Source organism: Pongo pygmaeus, chromosome 5 (genome assembly GCF_028885625.2).
Source record: "Pongo pygmaeus isolate AG05252 chromosome 5, NHGRI_mPonPyg2-v2.0_pri, whole genome shotgun sequence".
NCBI classification, from domain to species: Eukaryota; Metazoa; Chordata; class Mammalia; order Primates; family Hominidae; genus Pongo; species Pongo pygmaeus.
This window is the reverse complement of record NC_072378.2, coordinates 39076933-39103069: the sequence shown is the minus strand read 5'-3', so window position 1 is coordinate 39103069 and position 26137 is coordinate 39076933. Positions and strand designations below refer to the sequence as shown.

The 26137-nt window shown below is 42.0% G+C and overlaps 1 protein-coding gene across 1 annotated transcript in view; it reads right to left on the bottom strand.

Moving 5' to 3' along the window:
- DNAH8 (dynein axonemal heavy chain 8) overlaps positions 1–17063 on the bottom strand; it is a 311999-nt gene extending 294936 nt beyond the window's left edge. The window contains exons 1-4 of the mRNA XM_054492591.2: positions 16940–17063; positions 9160–9583; positions 8888–9022; positions 2402–2486 (exon numbers count right to left, since the gene is read on the bottom strand). Coding sequence (XP_054348566.2) covers positions 2402–2486; positions 8888–9022; positions 9160–9549 — 610 coding nt within the window. The 5' untranslated portion in view covers positions 9550–9583; positions 16940–17063. The remainder of the gene's footprint in view (positions 1–2401; positions 2487–8887; positions 9023–9159; positions 9584–16939) is intronic.
- Positions 17064–26137: the final 9074 nt, after the last annotated feature.

The following is a 26137-nucleotide window of genomic DNA, read 5'->3' as shown; positions in this document are numbered from 1 at the left end:
TGACTTTGTCCCATTGTGTACATCCCTAGAAAGAAAACTGCTCTCGCAGCCTCCCTGGCCCCCAGGATAGCCATGTGACACGGTTCTGTCTGATAAGACATAAGACAAGCTTAAGTTTTCCTGATGAAGAGGAGAGATGTGACCATCAATAGGAAATGATTTCTAAAAAATCACAATGCAGCTGTATGATGGAATGTTATACTATAACGAATTTTTTGAATGAAGTAAATCTTTATGTAATGACATAGAAAAATGTCTAGGCTACCCTGTCAAATGCAAACACCAAATCAAGAATAAGATGTATTATATAACCACAATTTTAACTGATAATAAGCATTTACATGTTAACACATGCATACAAGAAAGAAATGTAGGCTGGGTGTGGTGGCTCACTCCTATAATCTCAGCAATTTGGGAGGGCGAGGCAGGTGGATCACCTGAGGCCAGGAGTTCAAGACCAGCCTGGCCAACATGGCAAAACCCTGTCTCTATTAAAAATACAAAATATTAGCCTGGCGCAGTGGTGTGCACCTGTAATCCCAGCTACTCAGAGGCTGAAGCAGGAAAATCACTTGAACCCAGGAGGCGGAGGCTGCAATGAGCCAAGATGGCACCATTGCACTCCAGCCTGGGTGACAGAGTGAGACTCTACTTCAACAAAAACAACAACAACAACAAAGAAATGTAGATGAATATTTACCAAACTGATAAATGTACTTTTGTAAGTAGCAAAAATAATAATTAAAAATATGTGTACCCTTTGCTCTGGCAATTTCTCTTCTGAGAATTTCTCCTAAAATTTATTCCTAATCCACATAGATTTGTATTCAGTAATATTCACTGAGGCATTGTTTCAGGGAGCAAAAAGTTGTAAACAACCTAAATTCTACTGAGAGATCAGTTTGGAAAATTATAGATATATCAGCCTAATGAAATAAAATGCAGATGTTAACATTTTAATTGGATAAATGTATTTATTGGCATAAAGAAGACAATATTATCAAAATTAAACAGCCACTATAGAATAATATGTAGAATTGGATCCCATTTTTGTAAAATATGTATATAAACCAGTTATAGAGAAATACTCATTAAGGACTTAACAGTGCTTTCTCCAACTGAGTGGGACTGTATTTTGCTTCTAATTATAGATATTTTATCTTTCTATAATTTTCAGCTATTGTTTTAATTTTTAACAAGTTATAAAAATATAGACCACACAATAATCCTCCTACAATAAGAACTGTGAGAGACAGAAAATTCACAAAGCCAATCTAGTCACTATTTGCGAGTTTACATATTTTGTCGAAGAAACAAGACATATATTAAACAATTAGAGGAAGGTAGAAGAACACGATCAAGTACTATATTTACATGGATACTGTAAATGAGACAGGGATCTGGAGAACAGTGATGGCTATGGGTTGGAACACCCTGGGAAGGGCTCTGCTGGAGGTGTTCTGAAGGAGCCGGGTAGGGGATGCTGAGTGGAGAGAAGAAAAGCAATCTGAAAAAGCCAGGTGAGCAGAGAAAGGGAAAAGAAATAACTCTAGTATGCAGAAAACAATGAAGAGGGGTTTAAAGGGAGCAGCAAATTCACATCTGGAAGAGTAGGAGATCAGATTAGACAAGTACTGTGTGTCCAGATGACAGCAGGCCTTGAATAAATGAGATGTGGACCCGATCCAATAAATAGCAGAACAATAAAAGATATACTTGGCAGGAATAAGCAGTACGAATTTCAGAGGCAGAATCTGATTACAGAGATACTGGTTTTCAATCTGGAACACCAGCGAAGGCCTAGCCTAAGGCAGCAGAGGAACCAAGTGAGAAAGAAGCAACGGGAGGGATGTGTTGAAGGTAAATCCACAGGACTCTGATGATGAGCAGTCTCAGACCAAAAGGGAAACCCACATATCTAGTTATTAAAACAAAGTTTTAACAAGCTGGTAGCATGTTAATTAGTTCAGTCATAATATGCACAGTAGGGAAAACCAGCTATTCCAAGTGACAGCTGCAGCAGGCACAAGATGCTGAGACAGGACCGCAGGGGGCAGCTGCGGGGCTCTGGAGTGGTTTCACCACCACTTCTAATCATCTGGACAAAATGGCTCCACCTGTTTTTGGGAAAATGCAATTAAATTCTAATGAAAATGTGTATTCCCAGCAGAGGCCAGTGATTTCTACAAGGATGTTTTATCCTGAAGACACTATAGCAAGGCCTGAAATATGTATTTGGGCCGTGAATGTATTGTTCTTAAGACACTATATTTCTTATACATAAACTTCTGGTAACATTTTCTTTATAAATAAAGGATTATCTATGTATAAGAGAAAAAATATGCTGCAATTTAACGTGCATGATCTAATTACTGGCACATTGCCCTCATAAAATTCTTACCAATACCAGGTACATCTCCTTCTTGGTACAAAAATTTCAGTGCCTTACAACCATCTTTCACAAAAAAATTAGTAAATGCTTCCAGCTGTTAAATAAAAGAGAAAATGATAATCAATCAAATGACTAAGGAAAAATTCTTAGTATTTTGCAGATGAAGAAGATGAAGCTCAAAGAGTTTATTCAAAGGTACATAAAGGCAAGCTTAGAACCCAAACTAATTTAACTCCAAAATTACTGTGCAATATAATATAGGTTGAATTATATTTCTGAACCTACATTAATGACCTACATATATAGTTTTGGGCAGCCACTTACCTGACCCTGCCCCACAGAATCATATAAGGGTAAATAGGTGAGTCCAGCTTGAGGTAAATATTTTAATAAAAGAAGTATTATTCAGATAAACTATTCTCAAAAGCTCACTTGGGGAACAGAAAACTTGCCTATTGACTAACTGTGTTGTTGACCAATTATTTGAGCAATTATGTTTTTAGCTATTGTAATTTGACCCATATTGTAGCAAAACTAAAGTAAAAACAAATTATTATACTGAGATTCTTCCATATTTATGAGCATGAAGTTTTTATTCAATTACTTAGGAGTCAGTGTAATATCTTAGTAAATAGAAAACTAAATAGATAACATAAACAAAAGCCCTGAAATATCCTATGGGAAATACAAAGTCATATACCCATTCACCTAATACCACTGATTCCCATACAGAAGCCTTTCCCTTGGGTAGTGAGAGTTTGTTTGTTTTGAGACGGAGTTTCACTCTGTCACCCAGGCTGGAGTGCAGTAGCGTGATCTCGGCTCACTGCAACCTCTACCTCCCAGGTTCAAGAGATTCTCCAGCATCAGTCTCCCAAGTAGCTGAGATTACAGACTTCTGCCACCACGCCCAGCTAATTTTTGTATTTTTAGTAAAGATGGGGTTTCGCCATGTTGGCCAGGCTGGTCTTGAACTCCTGACCTCAAGTGATGCTCCCGCCTTGGCCTCCCAAAATGCCAGGATTACAGGTGTGAGCCACCGCACCTGGCTATGAGTATCTCTGAATTTACTGACTGCCTAGGGGAAGTATCCCAAGTGTAGCAAAGCCACTCCTCCTAGGACAATGTTCTCAAATGTTAGTGTACATCAGAGAATCACACAGAGGGCTTTTTAAAAACACAAAATGATTTGCATTCCTATCAAGTTCTAAGTGATGCTGATGCAACTGGTCCTGGGACCACATTTGAGAACCGCCACCCTGGGAGATAAAACAGAGCCACCGAGATGTGTGTAACTCTAGCCCTTAGTTCTCTACTCTTCCACCTCCTGTATATACTTTGGTTTCACATAATTACCACCTAAAAGGGACAAAAGCTGTCCACATAGTTCTTGCACAGCTCCATCAATACTTTCTTGCTGACCCTTTAGCTTTGAAAGCATACAAATTCTCAAAAGTAGTGCACATGACTGAGATAAAAAGACATCAAAATATCAAATGCAATGAATCCTTGCATTTTAGATACATTGTACTCATGAGACTAGCAAAGTAAATGTGAGATCATAGGCCAAAATCATGACTGTGAATTAAAATTTCACTTATATTACATAACATTTTACCAACAGTTCATCTGAGTATCACCTAGGTAAAGTGGCATAATTATACCCCTCTTGTAGAAGAGAAAATTAAGGTAAAAAGACTTTAAATAGGCCAGGCTCGGTGGCCTCACCCCTGTAATCCCAGCACTTTGAGAGGCCCAGGTGGGCAGATTGCTTGAGCCCAAGAGTTCAAGACCAGCCTGAGAAACATGGCGAAATCTCCTCTCTATAAAAATACCAAAAAAATTAGCTGGGCATGGTGGTATGTGCCAATGGTCCCAGCTACTTGGGAGACTAAAGTCGGAGGATGGCCTGAGTCCGGGAGGTTGAGGCTGCAGTGAGCTGTAATCACACCACTGCACACTAGCTTGGGCAACAGAGCGACAGTCTGTCTCAAAAGAAAAAAAAAATTAAGTGAAGGACCCAAAACACACAAGCACAGCACAGAACCTGGGACTGGACCTCAGCTTTGGGTGTCCAAATTTGTGCTCCTTCCACAGTACCATAACCCTGCCACCCAGTCACTGGAAAACATTGCCAGCAAGCCAGAAAAGAGATTGTCTTGAGCAATGCTGAATGAAGGGGGCAGGAAAGTGGGAAGGGGTAAAACTGCCAATGTTGCAGAAACATCTGTATTGGTCAAGGTCCTAGCAAGAAAAGGAGTCACACCCAAAGGGGTGTTTGAAAAAACTTTATAAATAAAAAGGCTATCTTATTTATAAACTAAAAGACTATTTCTAGAGGCCAGAGGAGGATTAAGAGAAGCTGCGGCACTAGCAGCAACAATGTGACTAGCAACAAAGGAAAACCGTGATCCCCCAAGGCCTAAAGAGTTGAGAGCTAGAGGAAATAGAATAACTAGGGCCAGGTTGAGAACTGGAGATGCAGGCTGCTCAGGGAGCTATAACTGTCGGAGCAGAGAACCACAGTCAGGAACAGGGCCAAGTGGGGAGCTTCTCTCCCCTTCTGCCCTCCCATTTCCTGCTGTGCCTCCCAGTGGCTGAACCAAGTGTAAACCAGAGAGCAAGGGAGCCCAGGTGATAGATTCCACAGAGTTCAGCTTTCTATGCCACAGAGCAGGGCAGAGACAAAGGGAGAATGGATCCAGAGGCAAACAAAGTAACCATCATACCCTCTGTTGTCCACTTTTTTGTGGTGCCTTTACTGAGCTGCTTTCATATTGGATTGCATGCCAGGCTTCACATTAAAAGAATACTTTTCCAGGCCCAGCACGGTGGCCCACACCTGTAATCCCAGCACTTTGGGAGGTCAAGGCTGGCGCTTGACCCAGCACTTGAGGTCAGGAGTTCGAGACCAGCCTGGCCAAGATGGTGAAACCCCGTCTCTACTAAAGATACAAAAATTAGCCAGGCATGGTGGCACGCACCCGTAGTCCCAGCAACTCAGGAGGCTGAGGCAGGAGAATCGCTTAAGCCTGGGAGGTGGAGGTTACAGTGAGCTGAGATCACGCCACTGCACTCCAGGCTGGGTAACAGAGGGAGACTCCGTCTCAAAAAAAAAAAAAAAAAAAACTAAAGAATACTTTTCCATATACCCCCAATTTCCTAAACCACACCAGACCAAATCATGCCACCCCTTGTTCCTTGTTCCATCTCCTTATTCACCCGGTCACCAACCTTGATCCAACCTATCATACATCCTTGCCTTTTCCCCTCAACCAAATAAACATTCTAATCTTTCAGGTTTTGATACTGGTTTCCCTACTGGGTACACGATTTTCCCTCCACCATGGTTTTGCTCACTCACAAGCAACTCTTAAGGAAATACCTTTTGCTGCTTGATTCTTCCTTAATGCCTACATTTCCCATTCCTTGCAGCCTAAGCAGTGTCAGTCCTGGACCATAATGGCCTTAAAGGTAGAATCTAACCACATGGACCCAAAGTCTGAGACATACCAGGAATAGCAAATAGAAGGGTTTGAAGGCACATAGCACTTCTACTTCCTGACTAGCATGCTAGCCAGTAAGAATGCCTCCAAACAGAGAATACCAACCCAGAAAGCCAGATGGCAAATACTTAAAGTTGGACTACCAGTTCTGCAGGTGCCCATCTCCCCACCACACCTTAGTTCTAGCAGTTACCCTTTCATGAAGGCAGTGATCAGGCCACAATGCCTATGCCTATACTTTTTGCAGAAGGTCTAGGGCTTCCAGTTGTGGTGTTATCCAAATCTGTGGCCCAGCAATTTTCAGGTGAAACAAAATTGATCACTCATCTGCCTTCCTCCCTAACCAAATGCAGGACTGATCCTCGGGACAGGCCTAAAGCTTGGGCCTACTAAGAAATGACTTTTTAGTAATTGGCCTTCCCTTCCTCTCATTGTCACCATCTCAGGGATGCATATAAGGTTGTTTTGCACCAATTGCTTAGAGAGGCTAGATAGACATGTAGCCAAAGTCACCACAGAAACTAGAACAGTCACTGGGGAAAGGAGACCATTAAAACAAACAAACCCAACTTGTGAATGGCAAAGAAAATCCTCTTATTATTTGATTGGCATTGTCCACAGTCAGGACCAGCTGCAGAATTTGATGAACACAGTGCAAAATGAAAATGCCAGACATTTACCAAAAAATTATCAAGAACTTCAAAATGGTGACAAAAGATCATCAAACCAAGCACAGTGACATTCTAAGCACAGGGGCCTCTGTAACTACACAGCCCATATATCCATGAAGCCAGCCTTGACCACAGCAGTAAATTCCAGCAGTGAACTCTGGTGACCTGGGAAACCACAACCTACTTCCAGTTGCTTGCTGTGACACCTCTTGTTTTATGTACACATCTCCATGCATTCTCTATACTTTGTCATTATAATAGCTTAAAGCTATTGATGTCTTTGCATCAATCACATCCCCATCTCACTGTTACAGCTACACAACAGGACCAAGAAAAAGAGCAATCCCATCCATACTCTCAGAGAACTGCCAGGACCACATTCTTATAAGGATACTGGATGACATGAAGCGCAGACAATTTTGCAGAATTTAGCAATGCACTGTATCAAGCAAGGCAGTAGCTCTTTATTATTATTATTATTATTATATGAGTTGGAGTCTCACTCTATCGCCCAGGATGGAGTGCAGTGGTACAGTCTCGGCTCACTGCAACCTCTGACTCCCAGGTTCAAGCAATCCTCCTGCCTTAGCCTCCTGAGTAGCTGGGACTACAGGCACATACCACCACACCCAGCTAATTTTTGTATTTTTAGTAGAGACAGAGTTTCACCATTTTGGTTAGGCTGGTCTTGAACTTCCGACCTCAGGTGATCTGCCCGCCTCAGCTTCCCAAAGTGCTTGGATTACAGGTGTGACCTGCTGCACCGGCCGGGAACAGCTCTTTTAGGCACTGTTCCATAGAACCCTGGCTCCTAGAGCAAGCTAAAGAGTTTTGCCCATGTTTGATGACCCCTATAAAAGCAGGGGATATGGCCCCCATGGTGACAACCTCACCACAACCCCACCTCACCCCAACTCTCTCACCAGTGCATTCAGTGAGACAATCAGCTCACCAGCAGTCTGCACCTGCTCACTGGTCTTTCTGGCATACCAGCCCAGTCCACTCCTAGAGCTGAGAAAAAGCCCAAGAAGCTAGTGGTAGTTTTATTGAAAATTATCTTAGAACCAGAGCTATCGCGAGGGAAGCTATGACACAGTGTATCATACATTACTATAATTAGTGTGACCACATCAATTTATCATCCAAAACTTTTAGTAGTGTCAGGACGTACTGTTAATCACGCCAGGAAAATAGGTATAATCCAGAACTGTCCCTGGCACACTGAGACATATGGTAACCTGACCTGCAATCACATCACTATTTCTACTACCGTATACTCATACAATAGTCACTGTTTCCTGACTTATTTATGCAGTTTTTCTCTACAAGTGAACTGCATATGTAGTTCATATAACCTGTACTTGTAAAATATTACCTACCGTCACCCAACTATGCCTCTAACTTCTGACATCATTCTGAGTTAGAAGTTTAGCCAAAATTCTAGTTGCTAACTTTTCTCTTCTTCCTCCACAACAGTAAACCTGATTAGAAATACCATTCAACCGGGCCAGGTGCGGTGGCTCACGCCTGTAATCCCAGCACTTTGGGAGGCCAAGGTGGGCAGATCACGAGGTCAAGAGATCAAGACCATCCTGGCCAACATGGTGAAACCCCATCTCTACTAAAAATACAAAAAAAAAAAAAAAATTAGCTGGGCGTGGTGGTGCGTGCCTGAAATCCCAGCTACTCGGGAGCCTGAGGCAGGAGAATCTGGAAGGCAAGGTTAGTGAGCTGAGATCGTGCCACTGCACTCCAGCCTGGCGACAGAGCAAGACTCTGTCTCAAAAAATAAATAAATTAATTAATTAAATTAAATTAAATTTAAAAAGAAATACCATTCAACTGGCTATAATTATATAAACTAAACCTTCTCCTCTAGTCAGTAAAATTCCAACTTTTGTCTTTTTCTTTTTTCTTTCTTTTTTGCTTTTTAGACAGCATCTCACCCTGTCAGCCAGGCTGGAGTACTCACTGCATCCTCCACCTCCCAGGCTCAAGAGATCCTCCCACCTCAGCCTCCTGAGTAGCTGGGACCACAGGTACTGACCACCATGCCCAGCTAATTTTTGTATTTTTTGCAGAGACAGGAGTTTTACTATGTCGGCCAGGCTAGTCTCAAACTCCTGGCCTCAAGCAATCCTCAAACCTCAGCCTCCCAAAGTGCTGGGATTACAGGCATGAGCCACTGTGCCCTGCCCCAACTTTGTCTTTCTAAATGATTTTTGTTGTTGTTGTTGCTGTTTATGACAACTCTATTTTCTTAAGTTAATCACTTACTCAAAGAGCAATTAAAATATAATGATAAGATTTAAACTTACAGATGGGCAATCCAAAATTAATTCTTCAACAGTTACTATGTCCAGGCCAAGATTTTCTGCTAGAATTTCAAATATATATTTGTATGAAGGGTCAATTTTCAGTCTTCGGCTTTCCCTTGCCTCTCTAAATCTTGCCTAAGGAATGAAAACCAAGTGTAAAAATTGCAATTCTGAAGAAAAAATATCAAACTATTTCATACTTTGTAAAGTAAAAGTACTTCGTATTTGATAAGGAAAAGTGGCACGCATGAAAAATCGTATTAGAAGCAAACCTGTCTCTCTTTTAATGTTTCCTGTAGATTGGGAAGGCCACTCATACTCCGGCGGTATCTGGAGGACCGCCGGGAAGACGGCAAGGACAGCACTTCCGAAATCACTGACTGAACCGATCGCGGTGCAAGCCTCTGTCGAACTCTATTCAGATCCCCTTCATGATCATCTGGAAGAACTATCCCTTCTTCAGAAGGAATGAGATCCCGATAATCCACCACAGAAGAAACAGCGTCTTCTGCGGAAGGAGAGAAATCATCTTCTGCCCGGTCCTCCACTGTCTGAGGGCGCGGGGCCTCTTCCTCTTCTGAACGGGGAGGGGCAGCCTCTTCCGTAGAGGGAGGAGCCTCTGCTCCCTCAGAAGAGGCGCCATCTTCAGCATCTTTCTCCATCCTCCGTCGTGCGGAATGCTTTATACTTCAAAACCTAGAATTATAACATAGGTTCGTTTAAAACTACAGTAAATTGAGTGTTGTACGTTTGTATTCCTCCCCTTTTAGCTAGACAATTGGCAAAATCATTAAGTTCTCCCTTGCCATATTATCTAAGGAAGCTTAGTTTATGGGGCTGGAGAGGTGGTATTTTTAGTGAGGACAGCACACACACACACACACACACACACACACACACACACACACACACGAGCTTTTTCAGACTTTAAGTGCTCCTCCTGATTATGTTATGGCTCTAGGGGACTGTCCCTCCACACACATCCCATCCCTGCCATAGTAACCCCAGCAATTCATTGGAGGGCACCTGTCCTCAGGTGCCTTAGGGCTAAAAAAAAAAAAAAGATGAGAGCCACTGAATTAGAGGACAGACTGTAGATCACTGCCGAGGTACTCACTGTGCAAGAAACCAAGCAAAGAACTTCGTGAACTCTAAAGGTTCCTTTCTTCAAGGAACTGTGTGTGATGCAATACAGTTCATCAATCAGACATTCTACTGTCTGCCATCTCATCTACCATAAAAGCATAAAACATCCTCTTAGCAGCCAAAATAAATAACCCCAAGTCCAAACAGAAAGTTCACACTGAAAAGTGATTGTGACTATTTATTGAGGCAATGGTACTATAGAAAGCATAAATCTAGCCTGCCTAATCAGAAAAGCTCTAATAATAAAGAAGTGTAGAAGTTATGAGCACATAACCATGGAAATTAGGGGACACCAGTGGAAAAGGAGATGTCAGTTATAGACAAAAATCATATTGTAGGACAATAATGATGCCTCCAACCAAATAAATATGTTTTCAGGATGTGGTTAAAATCCAGAAACCAGAATAATAGTAAATACTTGGAGAACAAAAGGATACATTCCCAAACACGTAAGAAGACAGAAAAAGAGGTTTCTAGTGAGAAATTCTGAGGACACAGATGCAGACCTGGCCTAAGTAAGATGGAGCTTCTTACGATGGGTCACCAGCAGATATTACACAGAGCCAGCCTGTCACCTATGTCCCACAACTGCCCTCTCCAAGTTTTCCAGAGAACTCATAAACAGCTATAATTGTTTGTTTGATACACTTAGCTGGCCTACTCAAGGACAAACTGACCTATCTTTTAGTTGCCAGTTAACCAGTTTACCCACACACTGCCCGCTAGAATGTGTCAACATGAACCATTGTTACCAAACTATCAGCAGGGTTTTTGTAGCCTTCCCTCTCCCCACCCCCTTCTCTCTCTCTCTCTCTCTCTTTCGTGACAGGGCCTCACATTGCCACCTGGGCTAGGGTGCAGTGGCGCGATCATAGCTCACTGCAGCTTTGACCTCCCAGGCTTGTGACCCTCCCACCTCAGCCTCCCAAGTAGCTAAGACTACAGGTGCATGCCACCAGCCTGGCTTATTTATTTATTTATTTATTATTTTTATTTTTCATAGAGACAAGGTTTCATTATGTTGCTGAGACTGGTCTCATGGTACTGCCAAACAGTACCAGTACTCAAGCTCCTGGGATCAAGTGATCGTCCCACCTCAGCCTTCTGAGTTGCTGGGACAACAGGAATGCACAACCATACATGGCTAATTTTTTTATTTTTTATTTTTAGAGACAGGGTTTCACTCTGTTGCTCAGGCTGGTCACAAACTCAATAATTCTTAAATTTGGTCTTTTGAGGTAATTTTCTACAAGTTTGTTCATCTTCATTCTTTTTCCTTTTGTCTCCTCTGCACATTTTCAAACAACCTGTCTGAGTTCAGTGGTTCTTTCTTTGCTTGATCTGCTGTTGAGAACCTCTAATAAGTTTTTTAGCTCAGCAAATGTATTTCTTAATTCCAAAATTTCTGGGTTTTTTATCTCAATCTCTTTGTTAACCTTCTCTAATAAATTTCTGAATTTTTTTGTGTGTTATCTTGGAGATCACTGAGTTTCCTCAGTGCTATTTTGAATTCTTGGTGAGAGGGTTCACATATTTCCTTCTTATTAGGGTTAGTCACTGGTTTCTTGCTTTGTCCTTTTGAAGGGGTCATGATCCTCTGTTTGCTATTGTTTCTTGTGAATATATGTGTATGTCTTTGTGTTGAAGGATTAATTATTTACTCCAGTCTTCTCTGTCTGGCTGGTTTTGGTTTTTATTGGATATGTCTGCTTAGAGAGTCTTTACAATTTACCTGTAGATTTTCTTTTGTTTTTCACTAGGTCACTGACTCATTTCCAGCACTAGATGTCAGCTTAAGCCTGGGTTTGCCTTAGTTCTAGTAAACAATCAGATTGCTTCCCATCCAAAATGGGGGAAATCCTAAAAGGATTATCCCAGCAGTGTGGGAATGCTGGCTACGGGTTCATGCTTAAGGGAACTGTGGGATGAGCTTCCCACAGCATGGTACTGCCAAACAGCAACTCTGATTTGGTGTCTTCTTTGGCCAAGTTACAGAGCAGAGTTTCCAGGAATGGGGATGGTAGTCCTATCTCCCTCCTTCGTCTCTGGCTGTCCTCAGGGATATTTCTCCCTTTAGCATTGCTGATACTTCCTGTGGTTTGAGGCAAGAACAGTTCTCCTGCCATGGAACCCAAGATGGTAGGAAAGTTGGTTGTCCACTTCAATCTCACTTTTCCCATTAGAGAAACCATAAGACTGGGAGAAATTTTCCATTTGCCTGGTGCCAGGCAGACTGAGATAAGGAGTGTCATGCTATGAAAGTCCAATTCTCTTACCATCTGCTTGGAGGTTTTTTCACTTCTCTGTGGTACTGGAAATGATCTCATCCTTATATCTGAGTTTTGGGATATTGTTGGTGATAATCTTAACATTGTGTATTTGTTTCTATTTTCTGGTGGTAAGGGAGAAGAAGCAGCCAGCTTGCCTCTATGCCACCATTTTGAAACACAATGTCAGGGTGCATTTTTGAGCTTGGTAGGGTTTTAGGGCTGCAGCTTAATGGTTAGCCCATTCACAGTAAAAATCTTTGGTGGCAAGTCTAATGCTGGGCAGAATAGGCGTCTATCTGTGAAACAGCAGCCCAGGCATTCCTCTGATGCTAGAGGGAATGGGCTGTAATGATCAGCTGCATTAGCTACACCCCCTCCAGGTCTCTGGAGAAGCCCTGCCTCTTGTCTTAAGAATACAACTTCACAGTGGATTGGATGAAGAAATATATACCATGGAATACTATGCAGCCATAAAAAAACATGTCCTCTGAAGCAACATGTATGCAGCTAGAGGCCGTTATCCTAAGTGAACCAACACAGAAACAGAAAACCAAATACCTAATGTTCACACTTATAAGTAGGGACTAAACACTGGGTATACATGGACATAAAGATGGAGACAAGAGACACTGGGGGTACAAGAAGGGGAAGGGAAGGATGGGTGTTAGAGTTGAAAAACTACCTATTGGGTACTATGCTCACTATCTGGGTGACAGGTTTAATCATACTCCACACGTCAGCATCATGCAATAAACCTTTGTAAGAAATCTTCACATGTATCCCCTGAATCCAAAATAAAAGTCGGAAAAAAAAGACTACTTTAAGCCACAAGTGCTCAGCAACCAGAGCTAATGTAGCACCCCCTAGATGTCTTGACTGAAATCCAGCCAAGACAAGAATTCCTGAAGAATTCAGTCTCATTTAGGAGATAAAGTAACCTATATGAATCAATCAAGAATGTTAAATTGTGACGTTCTGCTGAGAAAGGAATTTAAAGAAGGAAGAGAGAAACGTGGACAAAATAGACAAAGAGGATTTCATGGAGGATTTGAACATTAGTTGGCCTTAAAGAATGAGTAGGAGTCAATAAGCAGAGGGAAGAAATTTAAACAGAGAAGTAAAGAGGTAAACTATAAAAAGCTATGAACAGGTCAAAGCAGGGAAAATTTGGTTGGGAAAAAAAGTTTAGAACGGCATCATATCATATTCATTCTTCCAAAAGACCACAAACAGCAAGTATTCAGAATCTGTTAAGATAAATAATAAATGTGGTTTTTATACAAGCAGATTTTTGTGACTGTGAACACTGACATGCAGACTCTGTTTCTGTGAATACGAGTGTCTGTGAACACTGAAAATTGATAATCAGGGATTAATCCCTATTGTGACTCAGAAAAAAATAAATTATAAATAATTTGTTATAATTTAAATTTTGTTAAATTAGATCATATAGCTAAGATTCCCAAAATAAATATATAAATACATGACCACTGCCATTTTGGAGAGATTTTGCTTAAGGAAATCGTATAACTTTCCCTCTAATGAAATACTGTAATTTGAGATGCATTTTCTACATGGTTTTTGAGTGTTATAAATATTGCTTGGCAGGTAACAAACTCTAAATACTAAAAGATCAACTTATAACTTCCAAAGAGTGATGCAATTATTTAATTTTAGGTTAGAAAATGTATGCAACTACTTTATATAGAGGAATTCCTAAAAACTGTAGCAAAAATGAAAAAATCTTACCAACTATATATAGATAGATATACAATATATACACACACACACACACACACACACAAACACACACATACACACAAGGTTGGTGGTTCACTGCAACATGTTTGTAATAGCAAAAACAAGCCAGAAAACACACAGACACATACACACACCTTGGAAACAACCAAGATGTCCCTTAATGAAGGGCCCACTAGTTATTCTGTACTACTCTTGTTCAATAAAATTTTAATGCATCATTAGCGATACAAAGAATGAGGTAGGGCTATATATGCAGATATGTAAAACTCTCCAAGACACATTGTTACATAAAAAGCAAGATACATTGCATAATAACACCACTCGCATAAAATTTTTAAAGTGTGTATATGTGTATATACGGTATTTCATCAATTCTAAGATGCATACTTTAAGAAGGTTTAATATGCAGCATTTTTTTGTTTCTCAGCATTTTTTTCTTTATGCAGTTACATAAATTACCTAATTTGCATGTATAGAATTGCAAAAAAATTGTAATCAGTAATAGTTTAGATTTGATAAAGTACGTTATAAGCTTTCTAGGGAGAATACACAATAAATTATTAATAAGAATCTCTGAGTGAAAGAGATTGAAGAAGGGAAGTAGAAGAAGAATTTTTACTTTCCAATTTCCTAACTTTCTGTATGGTTCTTTTCTAAAAAAAAAAAAATCATGTGTACATTTTAGTTGTATTATATCTGTGCATATCATATACTGTAACATACAAACTCCTGAGCTTGAGCTTGAGCTCAGGAGTTTGAGACTAGCCTGGGCAACATGGAGAAACCCAGTCTTGACAACAAATGCAAAAAATTAGCCGGGCGTGGTGGCGTGCACCTGTAGTCCCAGCTACTTGGAGGGCTGAGGAGGGAGGATAGCTTGAGCCCAGGAGGTCAAGGCTGCAGTGAGCCAAGATGGCACCACTGCACTCCAGTCTGGGTGACAGAGTGAGAACCTATCTTAAAAAAAAAATTAGGACCTAAAATTCCCTACGAATCTACCCCCAAGCGTTCACATTCTGCTGACCCAAAGAACACAGAGTGAATGTGGCGTCAACACTTGTTCACTTTCTCTGGGTCCTTCTCTTCTTCACAGACAACTTGCTCTGTTGTGCAGGCTGGAGTACAGTCATGCGAGCACAGCTCATTGCAGTCCTCACCTCCTGAGTTCAAACGATCCTCCTACCTCAGCCTCCCAAGTAGCTAGGACTAAAGGCGTACACAATCACACTTGGCTGTTCTTTTTTGGTTTGGGTTTTGGTTTTTCTGTAGAGATGGGATCTCACTATGCTGCCCAGGCTGGATGCAACCATTTTCAATTCCCACCATCCCTTCTCCTTAAGTTCAATTTTAAGGATTCAGTAAACTTCCGCAAAGTCAACCAAAAATGCATCCTGGTTATTTTCAGGAGCATTTCCAGGTGTTGGACTCCTCCACTCCTAGGAATACTACAATAAGTGAGCAAGTTGCATAGCTGTGTGCTGGGTACAGCCAATTCAACCACACCCTTTTCTCTTGCACCCATTCCTGTAACCCTATCCCAAATGCATTAGTTCATTCAACAATATTGAGCGTCTTCTGCATGTGTGGCCACTGTGGCTACATAAAAGACTAAGGACTTCTCCAAAGCAAAATGCACAATCAAATTGGTGTGACAGACTATTGAATACAACACAAGATGGTCAATGTCAAGGACAGGTGAATTAACGAAGGGCTAAGGGAGCTTAGCAGGCAGCAAAACTTCTGGAAAACAAAAACAAAAACAAAAAACTTGACGGAGAAGGAACCACCCGAGTCGAGTCTAAACAAGAGTTGTCAGGAAAGGATGGGAGAGAGAAACACTCTAGGCAGAAGGTGGGGACAGTGGCGTACAAAAGCAGAGAAGCAAAAACAGCCACACTATCTTGGGAAAAGTGGTAAATTCAGTGATGAGACTTTTGGGCTAGAGGGGAATGAGAAGGGTAGAGGAACGGGAAATAAGCCTGGAGGGATAGTTTTTTTTTTTTTTCTGTTTTATTTTTGAATTTTTAAAAATATATAGGTATATGGCCAGGCGTGGTGGCTCACGCCTGTAATCCCAGCACTTTGGGAGGCGGAGGCGGGTGGATCACGAGGTCAGGAGATCGAGACCATCCTGGCTAACACTGTGAAACCCTGTCTCTACTAAAAATACCAAAAAAATTAGCCAGGCGTGGTGGCGGTCGCCTGTAGTCCCAGCTACTCGGGAGGCTGAGGCAGGAGAATGGCTTGAATCCGGGAGGCGGAGCTTGCAGTGAGCCGAGATCGCGCCACTGCATTCCAGCCTGGGCGGCAGAGCGAGACTCCGTCTCAAAAAAAAAAATTAAAATAAAATAAAAAAATATATATATATTTATGTCTATACTTTTATTTTAATAGCTTTTGGGGTACAGGTGGTTTTTTTACATGGATGCTTTGGATAGTGGTGAAGTCTGGGATTTCAGGGTCATCCAGGTAGTGTACATTGTAAGCGATATGTAGTTTTTTCATCCATCACCCCGCTCCCACCCTTCCCCTTCTGAGTCTCCAAAGTCCACTATACGCCTCAGGATGCCTTTGCGTAGCAATAGCTTAGCTCCTACTCATAGGTGAGAACGTGCGGTATTTGGTTTCTATTCTCAAAACGAGGAGTGGGTGTGAAGTCACTTAGATGTCCAGTGTAGAGACTGACAAAGGGCAGTGACTCAGCTAGGGTTTCGAAGCAGGGGTTCCCTGCTTTCAACTAACAGAGGTGGAGGACTGAACTGTAGCGTGGATTCCAGTCCCCTAAAAAGAAGGAAAGTGGGCGGGGAACCCGGCTGCAGCAGGGCCTCCGTGGCAGGGGCCGGCCGCTCACAGCGCGCCCCGACCAGGCACTCACCAGTCGCTCTCTGGGCTCCGTTGCCCCGACCACTCAGCCCACTGAGGCCTGCCCCAGAGGCTGCGCTGCCCCGGGGGAGCTGCTCCGGCCTCCGCGGCCCGGAGCGAGGCTGACGGTTGAGAGTCCGACGCAGGCTTGCTCCGGGGCGCCCCGCGAGGGCTCCGCAGCGCGCCGCTCCCTACGGGTAGCGACTGGAGGGGCACGGGCAGCCCCCGCGCTCCCCAATAAAGGGTGCACCCACCGAGCCCGAGGACTGAAACATTGTTTAGGGGACCCCGGGCACTGAAGCGCGGGTTCCTGGAGATGGACATTTGGAGTGCAGTGCCAGGGGCTAGGGAGGATTCCCGCGTATACGTGGAAATACGGAAATATATAAAATAATGTTTTCTCTGACCTTTACAGTTTCTGAAGTTACTTAGTGTTTTCCTTGAGAACCTAAAAAGTGTTTCCTGGTGAGTCAGTGTGTTCAGAAACCTGAGACTGATGAGAGAGAAAGATTCTGGGGGAAAACTGACTTCTCTCCCAAGTCCACCCCCTCCCCTCTCCAGTACGGTTCTGCTTTTGCTGTTACTGCCTGACATGATGTGAGCGGTCCGTTTTTAGTTGGGTGTGTTAACCAAAGGAAAAAAAAATCAGTCATTTAAATAATTAACATTAGTTTTATTCAGATGTCTTACTGAGGATTGCAATCCGGAGAGCCTTTCAGAGACTTTCTGTGAGACTGCTCCAAAGCTTAGGTACAGGTGGTGGCACGTGATGGGAAGTGGCATCAGATGTGCTCAGCAGTTACATCAAATGAGCTCAGCAGTTACATTAGAGCAAAATCTCATCAAGGGTGGGGTTCAAGGGTACATCTGGTTATAGATTATAGAGGCATAATCATTAATCCTATCAGCTATTATCTTATTATGTACAGGAAGAGGCATGAGTTAGGATCCTGGAACTTTTGCAAGAAAAGATTCATGCAAGAGATGTTATCATCTTCAGGGGCATTCTTCCAGGGGCTGCACTTAGTCACTGAGTTAGGGGATTTGTGAAATTTGGCTGCCCAAGGATTATCTGACATTCTGCTGGCAAGCAGAATGAGCAAATATAGCTTCTTACATAAACTATTTTGTCTTACAGGTGTGAAAGTCAGTCTTTGAATGTAGAGCAGATCAATGTGGAATGAGGACTGAAAGGTCTGTCAACTGAAAAAAAAACAAGAATGAATATAAAAAATCACAAATTAAACCATTGTCCATCCATATTAATAGACATTACTCAGTGATTATACAATATAAGCTTATGGGAGCAAGAGAGTTCCTGAATATCTTTGCTGACTGTGCCGAAATGCAAGACCTACCTACCCTCTAACTCTGAGCCACTTCCTTAACTAATCTGTAGGCAACTAAGCAGGCCACAGCAACCACGGCATGAGAAGGCACAACTGCTCACTTCCCAGGGGAGAGGGACTAGCTTGTTTACTGCTCGATACAAAAGATACTGAGCACTTAGCCCTAGATTCTTTACCTGCCTCCCAGTCCACTGCCTGCATCTGGGCCCATGGGGTTGCCCATTGGGACTTGGGGTTGGGGGAACCGGCCTCCCATACGATACTCCTGCCATTTGTTGAGGTAGTGTTGAGGACAAGTGCTCTACCTCTTGTCCATCGAATCTCGTTGTTTACTTTTAGCACTGATGGAGCTGGGGCAGGTTTTATACTTGCCTTCTTTTCCTGTCTCTATACTGTCTCTCTATTCTCATGTAGTAAGAAACAAAACAGAATACCATATTCCTTAAATAAAGAGCCTTAAATATATTCATTCATATGCTTTAACCTACAAATGCCTCTTTTGAAAATATATTCCTAAGAAATAATACTAAATATGGACAGAGCTTTGGTTCTAAAGACATGTGTTGATGTATTAGATTTGTAGCACCGTGATCCATGCAATAGTCTCATTAACTCTGGCAGAAAACTAGCTTCATGGAATACTGCCAAATGATAGCACCCCTGAGAATGCCTGAGATACAGGAAAACTGTACCTTCCACAGAGCTCTCTTGAGGCTTAACAGAAAGTAAACCCCATGCAGCACTTATATAAGACATTAAGTGCCCACGATCCTGAGTATTAAGTGTCCCTGAAAATACAATGAGGGAACACATAAAAACACTTAGCACAGTAGTACATGGTAATGGCTAAATCAATGCTAGCTGTTATTTGTAGTAGTTTAGTATTAGTGTGTGTAGTGAAGAAAAATACTGAACTGGTAATCAGGGAAACTGAGTCCTGTGACTGTGCTACTCAACAAATAACTGTTTAGTCAACTAACCCTCAGATTGTGAAACTGCTCTATTACTGGATGTCCTCATTTGTAAAAAGAAATGGGGGAGTTGAGATAATCTCTAAGTTCCCTTCCAGTTCGAAAAATGTCTAACTCAATGATGAGTTTGGTGTCAAGTCTCATCAATTGACAAGAAGATGATACTATTGACCGAAATAAAAATGTCAAAACAACCAATTGGAAATGTCTAGGTGTTGTAGGGAATATGCAATTAAGGTGCACAGATTATCAATATTTGTTATGTTATCATTGTCCTAAAGTACCACATGATCATATTTTCAAATAACAATTTAAGTAGCCAGTTATTCAAGTAAAACATATATAAATATTAAATAACTATCCACAGCTCATTCCTTTGAGCTTTTCTTGAAGGATTATCAGTTTGTGGCTGTAATGGCACATTTATAGCTTTTTTAGTATGGTCCATTCTATTTGCAAACAAAAATCTCTGCCAGTGTAGAAACCCGAAAAACCTGACAATAAGAACCTAAGGAACTGTGAACCCAAAAGTATCTGAGACAGGTCGCAATCAATTCAGAAAGTTTATTTTGCAAATATTTTGCTAAGGTTAAGGATGCACCCATGACATAGCCTCAGGAGGTCCTGACGACATGTGCCCAAGGTGGCCAGGTTACACCTTGCTTTTATACATTTTAGGGAGACATAATACATGGAGGGTGGGCCTTCCAGGCCACAGGTAGATTTAAAAATCTTCTGATTAGCAATTGGTTGAAAGAGTTATTATCAATAGAAAGAAATGTGTGGATTACAATAAGGGGTTGTGGAGATCAAGGTTTTATCATGCAGTTGAAGGGTACAGGTAGCAGGCTTCAGAGAAAATAGATTGTAAATGTTTCTTATCAGACTTAAAGAGTGTCTTATCAGTAATTCCAAGAGGGACGAGGGTATAATGAGGCATGTCCAACTCCTCCTTCCATCATGGGCTGCACTAGTTTTCAATCTATCTATTTTCCTGTGGTTGGACATTTAGCCTTTATCAATTTTTTCTTGCTTTTTTTTTTTTTTTTTTTTTTTTGCTATTCAAACTATGTCTCTTATACATGTCTCATGGAGTGCAGACACAATAACCCTTTTCATACCCTTGGCCGAGAGGAAGGGTCCATTCAGATGGTTGGGGTGGTGGGGTGCAAGGGGGTTACAATTTTATTTTTGGTTTACACAACTAATAAGATGATGTTCATTAAGGAAAATAAATGTAATCACAAAAGTATTTTAAACATATTCTCATATTTCCTAATCTTAAATTATTACCAACAAAAAAGAAAAGCCATGTATACATCCCTTGTAATGGGTTGAATTGTGTACCCCCCACAAAATATGTCCAAGTCTTTTTTTTTTTTTTTTTTTTTGAGACGGAGGTCTTGCTCTGTTGCTCAGGCTGGAGTGCGATAGCACCATCTCAGCTCACTGCAACCTCTGCCTCCCGGGTTCAAGTGATTCTCCTGCCTCAGCCTCCTGAGTAGCTGGGACTACAGGTGCACAACATCACGCCTGGCTAATTTTTGTATTTTTGTAGAGACAGGGTTTCACCATGTTGGTCAGGCTGGTCTTAAAGGCGTGAGCCACTGCACTCAGCCAATATGTCTAAGTCTTAATTACCATGACCTGTGAATATGACTTTATTTGGAAAAAAAAAAAATCTTTGAAGGTGTAATGAAGTAAAAAATCTCAAGGTGAAATTGTTGGGGTGATCAGATCCAACACCAGGCTGTAGGGGCTACAAAGTCCAGTGGAGTCAAAGTTCTAGTGGGAACCAGCCCCGCCAGCAATGTGGATTCTCTTTCTTATCCCAGGTGGGTCAAACAGAGATGAGTTTGTGAAAGCTGGGTCCAGGGGGATCACCACAATGTGGAGCTGCAATGTTACCCAAGCACTGGACTAGCCAGCATTTATTATCAGTTTACATGTGGGAGGGGGAGCAAGGGCAGTGAGCAGAGGGTGGTCTGATCAGGGGGTGAGAGGTTCACATGATTGTAGGGTGAGGTCCACAGTAAACATGTATGGATATACGGAACCGTGAGTTCCAACCACTAGTTGCGTGCATCAGCAATTTAATAGGATCAGGCTTTAACTATAAACTATGTTTAAGATGGTTGCGCAGTAGGCAAGTAAGAACGGGACATGAAACCAGACGACCGGTCTGACCGGGGGAGGGGCCCCTGGGCAGGCCTAGGAGAGTGGTGGGAGAAGAAGAGCTTTACGCCCTTATCTCAACCACTGAAGCTTTCACTTCCAAACAGACATCCCTCATGCGTCCGTTTATAGGCTCTCCATAAGGGCTGCATTCCTCTCCCAGGGCCTTAATAGTTATGCCTTCCTGAGAAAGGAATCTGGGTGATGTGTCACCTCCCATCCTGCACGTCCGTCTATAGGCTCTCTGCAGGGGAAAGCACATCACATGCTGTTAACTCTCACTGGCAGCCAAACCTCATGGTGACTGGCTCAGTCCTTCATTGTTGCTTTAATAACCTGATTACTGTTGAACAATCAAGCAATCATCATTATACAAAGGCAAGCATTCTACTAGAAAAACAACACAGCAATTTAGGAAGTTATATGTAGTTCTTTTTTTTTTCTTCTGACTTCATTCTAGAATTGCTTACACACACACTTCCTTAACCTGTCCCTCCATTTCTCCCCAGTCTGGGGTCCTGGGCTTCACCCATACAAAGGAATGAGAAAGGACAAGTTAAGAGTGCATAAGGTGGGTCCAGGGGCCAATGCTGGTATGGAGGCTGAAAAAGCCCTGAACTCTGGGAGCCTACACTATTTATTGGTGATCAAACAAAGAAGCAGGTGGCGAGGACATGTGGATGTGGGGGTAAACAGGTAAGGGCGTGAGGACGTAGGGGTAGAAACGTAGCGGTGCATGAAGCGTAGCTGTGATGGTTTAGCATTTTCTTTGACACATATAGAATATACTCTGCTGCTTGAGATAATGGAGAACATGTTTACGAGCCTGGGAGAGCAACCAACAAGTCTGTGCACATTCCAGAGGCTACGAGGAGTTTTATGCCCTGAGCCCCGGATTCCATCCAAGCCACAAGGGGTTTTATGCCCTGGGCTTAGATTTGTGGCGCAGCAGGGCAGCCTTCCACCCTTTGGTACAGAGCTTGGTGTCCCAAAGGCCACGAAGGGTTTTAGAGCCTGGACCCTGGACATCTTCCAAGACTCTTTTATATTATGACAGACAAGCCAGTCCTGCTTCAGCTCTTCTACCAACAGAAATCATCCTGATTTAGGGTGGGTCCTAAATCTATGACTAGAGTCCTTATCAAAGCAAGTGGAGAGAGATTATAGACATGAAGACAGGGAGAAAGGCCATGTGAAGATGAAGGCCAAGGAACTCCAGCAGCCACCAAAAGCTGGAAGAGGCAAGGAAGGATTTTCCATAGAGCCTGTAAGGGGGAATGGCCCAGCTAACACCTTGATTTCATGCTTCTTGCCTCCAGAATTGTGAAAGAATAAGTTTCTGTTAAGTCACCGAGTTTGTGGTAATGTGTTACATCGTCCCTGGGAAAATTAATCCACCCCTTCTACCAAAAAGGAGAATGTGAAAGTTTTCATGTCAGTGTGAAGTGTTTTATAAAAATCCTGAAACACAGAGTTGAGGAGGGCTCTGAAAAGAAGGGTCTCAGGCTTGTATGCCTGACGACAAAACTATCACAGAAGATTCTGTGAAACTACAACCTTGTACAAAGGCCATAAAAACTTTATGCAAAGAAATACTTCTGCAAGGACATCCGCCCAGGAACTCTGTCCATCCTCAGACGGACATCATCACCCTTACTGTTGATCATTGTAGCCAAGGATAATTGTCTCAAAACAATTATGTAATCTTCCTCATTTTTCATTTAAAAACTTTTGTTTTCCTTTATCTCCCTGAATATGCACATAGTTTACTATGGCACACATATTCCCATTGGGATGCCCTACGTTCAAACGAATACGTTTTTCTTTTAGAGAACCTCTTTCTGTTTTCTAGTTTGACAAAGCACTTCCAAACTCTTTGGAATTTGTGTCTTCTCAAACAGGGACTATTTCTAAACTATTCCTTCCCCACTATCACTGTCTTCCCTTTTGTTTCTCTATGTGGTGCTTGTTACTTTTTAGTTCTAAAAAAAATGTGCGATGAAATATTTAAAATATACAGAGAATCACAAAGAATAATACAACTCTCCATTTGCCCAACATCCAGCTTACGTTATAAAACATTGTCAACACAGTGAAATCCACAGTATATCCCTCCCCTATGTCTTCCTCTGCTGCCCCTTAGAGAAAATCATGTTCCTGAATTTGTTTATTCCCAGGCACTTCCTGTACCATTAGTAGATGTGTATTTAGCCCTAGGCAATACATTATGTCATTCTGCATATTTTTAAACTTTGCAAAAATGGTATTGTGCTATGTGTATTCTTCTGCAACTTGTAATTTTTTTCATTTCTATTATGAGATTTATCAGTGTTGGAATAGTAGCTCTGGTTCATTCATTTTTACTTACGTATAGTAGTCCACTCAATGAAAATAACACAATCTATCTATTTTCCTGTGGTTGGACATTAAGGCTTTATCCTTTTTTCTTCTTTTTTTTTTTGCCATTCAAACCATGTCTGTTACATATGTCTCATGGAGTGCAGACACAATAACTCTCTAGGATATATACTTAGCAGTGGATCCCAGGATGTACTCTCTTCCACTTCATTAGATACTCCCAAATTACTTTCCAAAATGTGTCCACCAGCAAATGTTTATGCATTTCAGCTGTTCTACATCCACACCAACACTTGATATTAACAGGTTTTTAATTTTTTAATTTCTGTCAATCTCAAGAGCATAAAAGAAAACTCATTTCTATATTAAATTGCATTTCCCTATTTACCAGAAAACTGGAGCGATTTTTCTTTTTCTTTTACTTGTTTTGAGACAGAGTCTCACGCTGTCACCCAGGCTGGAGTGCAGTGGCGTGATCTTGGCTCACTGCAACCTCTGCCTCCTGGGTTCAAGTGATTCTCCTCAGCCTCCTGAGTAGCTGGGATTACAGGCACAAGCCACCACACCCGGCTAATTTTTGTATTTTTAGTAGAAACGGGGTTTCACCATGTTGGTCAGGCTGGACTCAGACTCTTGACCTCATGATCCACCTGCCTCGGCCTCCCAAACTGCTGGGATTACAGGCGTGAACCACCACTCCCGGCCTCTCTCTTCCTTCCTTCCTTTCTTCCTTCCTACCTACCTTCCTTCCTTCCTTCCTTCCTTCCTACCTTCCTTCCTTCCTTCCTCTTTCTTTCTTTCCTCGCTTCCTTTCCTTCCTTTCCTTTCTTTCCTTTTTTTGAGCCAGGGTCTCATTCTGTCGCCCAAGCTGGAGTGGAGTGGCATGATCTTACCTCACTGCAACCTCCACCTCCCAGGTCCAAGTGATTCTCCCACCTTAGCCTCCCAAGTAGGTGGGATTACAGGCGTGTGCCACCACACCTGGCTAATTTTTGTACTTTTAGTAGAGGTGGGGTTTCACCACGTAGGGCAGACTTGGAGCAATTTTTCATATGCCTATATGCTATTTCTATTCTCTCTTTTGTAAATTGCCTATTCTTCTTTTTTGGCATTTTTTTCTATTGAGTTGTGTGTCTCTTTCTCATTGATTTCTAACAGTTTTTACATATTCTGGATACTGAACCTTTGTTGGCTATGTGTGTTGCCCATACTTTCTCCTGGTCTATGGTTTAACTTTTTACCTTTTAGGGTGTGTTTTAGCTTTCTTTTATACTTCGTGCTTTTATATCTCATTAAGAAACTTCTTTCTTTTTTTTGGAGATGGAGTCTTGCTCTGTCACCCAGGCTGGAGTGCAGTGGCATGATCTCGGCTCACTGCAACCCCTGCCTCCCAGGTTCAAACAATTCTCCTTCCTCAGCCTCCCAAGTAGCTGGGACTACAAGAACACGCCACCACGCCTGGCTAATTTTTTGAATTTTAGCAGAGCGAGGTTCCACTGTGGTGCCCAGGCTGGTCTCAAACTCCTGAACTCAGGCAATCCACCTGTCTCAGCCTTCCAAAGTGCTAGGATTACAGGGGTGAGCCACTGCGCCCGGCCTTCATTAAGAAATTTCTACCATGAATTCACAAAGGCATTTTCTAATATTTTATTCTTCAAGGTTTTAAGTTTTGCTTTTTCACATTTATGTCTGTAATCCTCTTGGACTTATGTTTTCCTTTATGGTATGAAATAGAGATCTTTTTTTTTATCACATACATAATCAATTGTCCTTACCCCATTCATTGAAAAAATAATCTTTTCCCCACTAGCACTAACATAATACATACCAAATTTATATACACACACACACACACAGACACAAACATGGTGTGTGTGTATATTGGTTGCCTATTAATGCACAACAACTTAATCCAAAACTTAGCAGCTGAAAACAATAAACATTTATTATCTCACAGTTTCTGTGGTTTAAGAATCTGGGAATGGTCCAGCTAGGTAGTTCTGGATCAGGGTCTTTCACAAGACAGTGATTAAGGGGTTGACCAAAGCAGCAGTCATTTTGAAGCTCTACTGAAAAAGGAGCCACTTGCAATTTTACTGTGTAGCTGATGGCAGGTGTCTGGCCCTCACTGGCTGTTGACCAGAGACATTGGTTCCTTGCCACATGCATCTCTCCTTAGTGTTGCTCACAACGTGACAACTTGCTTACCCTCCAAGTGAGAGATCAAAGAAAGTGACAGAGAGCTCCCAAGATAAGAATCACGACCTTTTCATTCTCTAATCTCATAAATGACAAGAAGTGACACTTTATCATGTCTGTCATGCTCTTTGTATCAGAAGTGAGCCACCAAATCCAGCC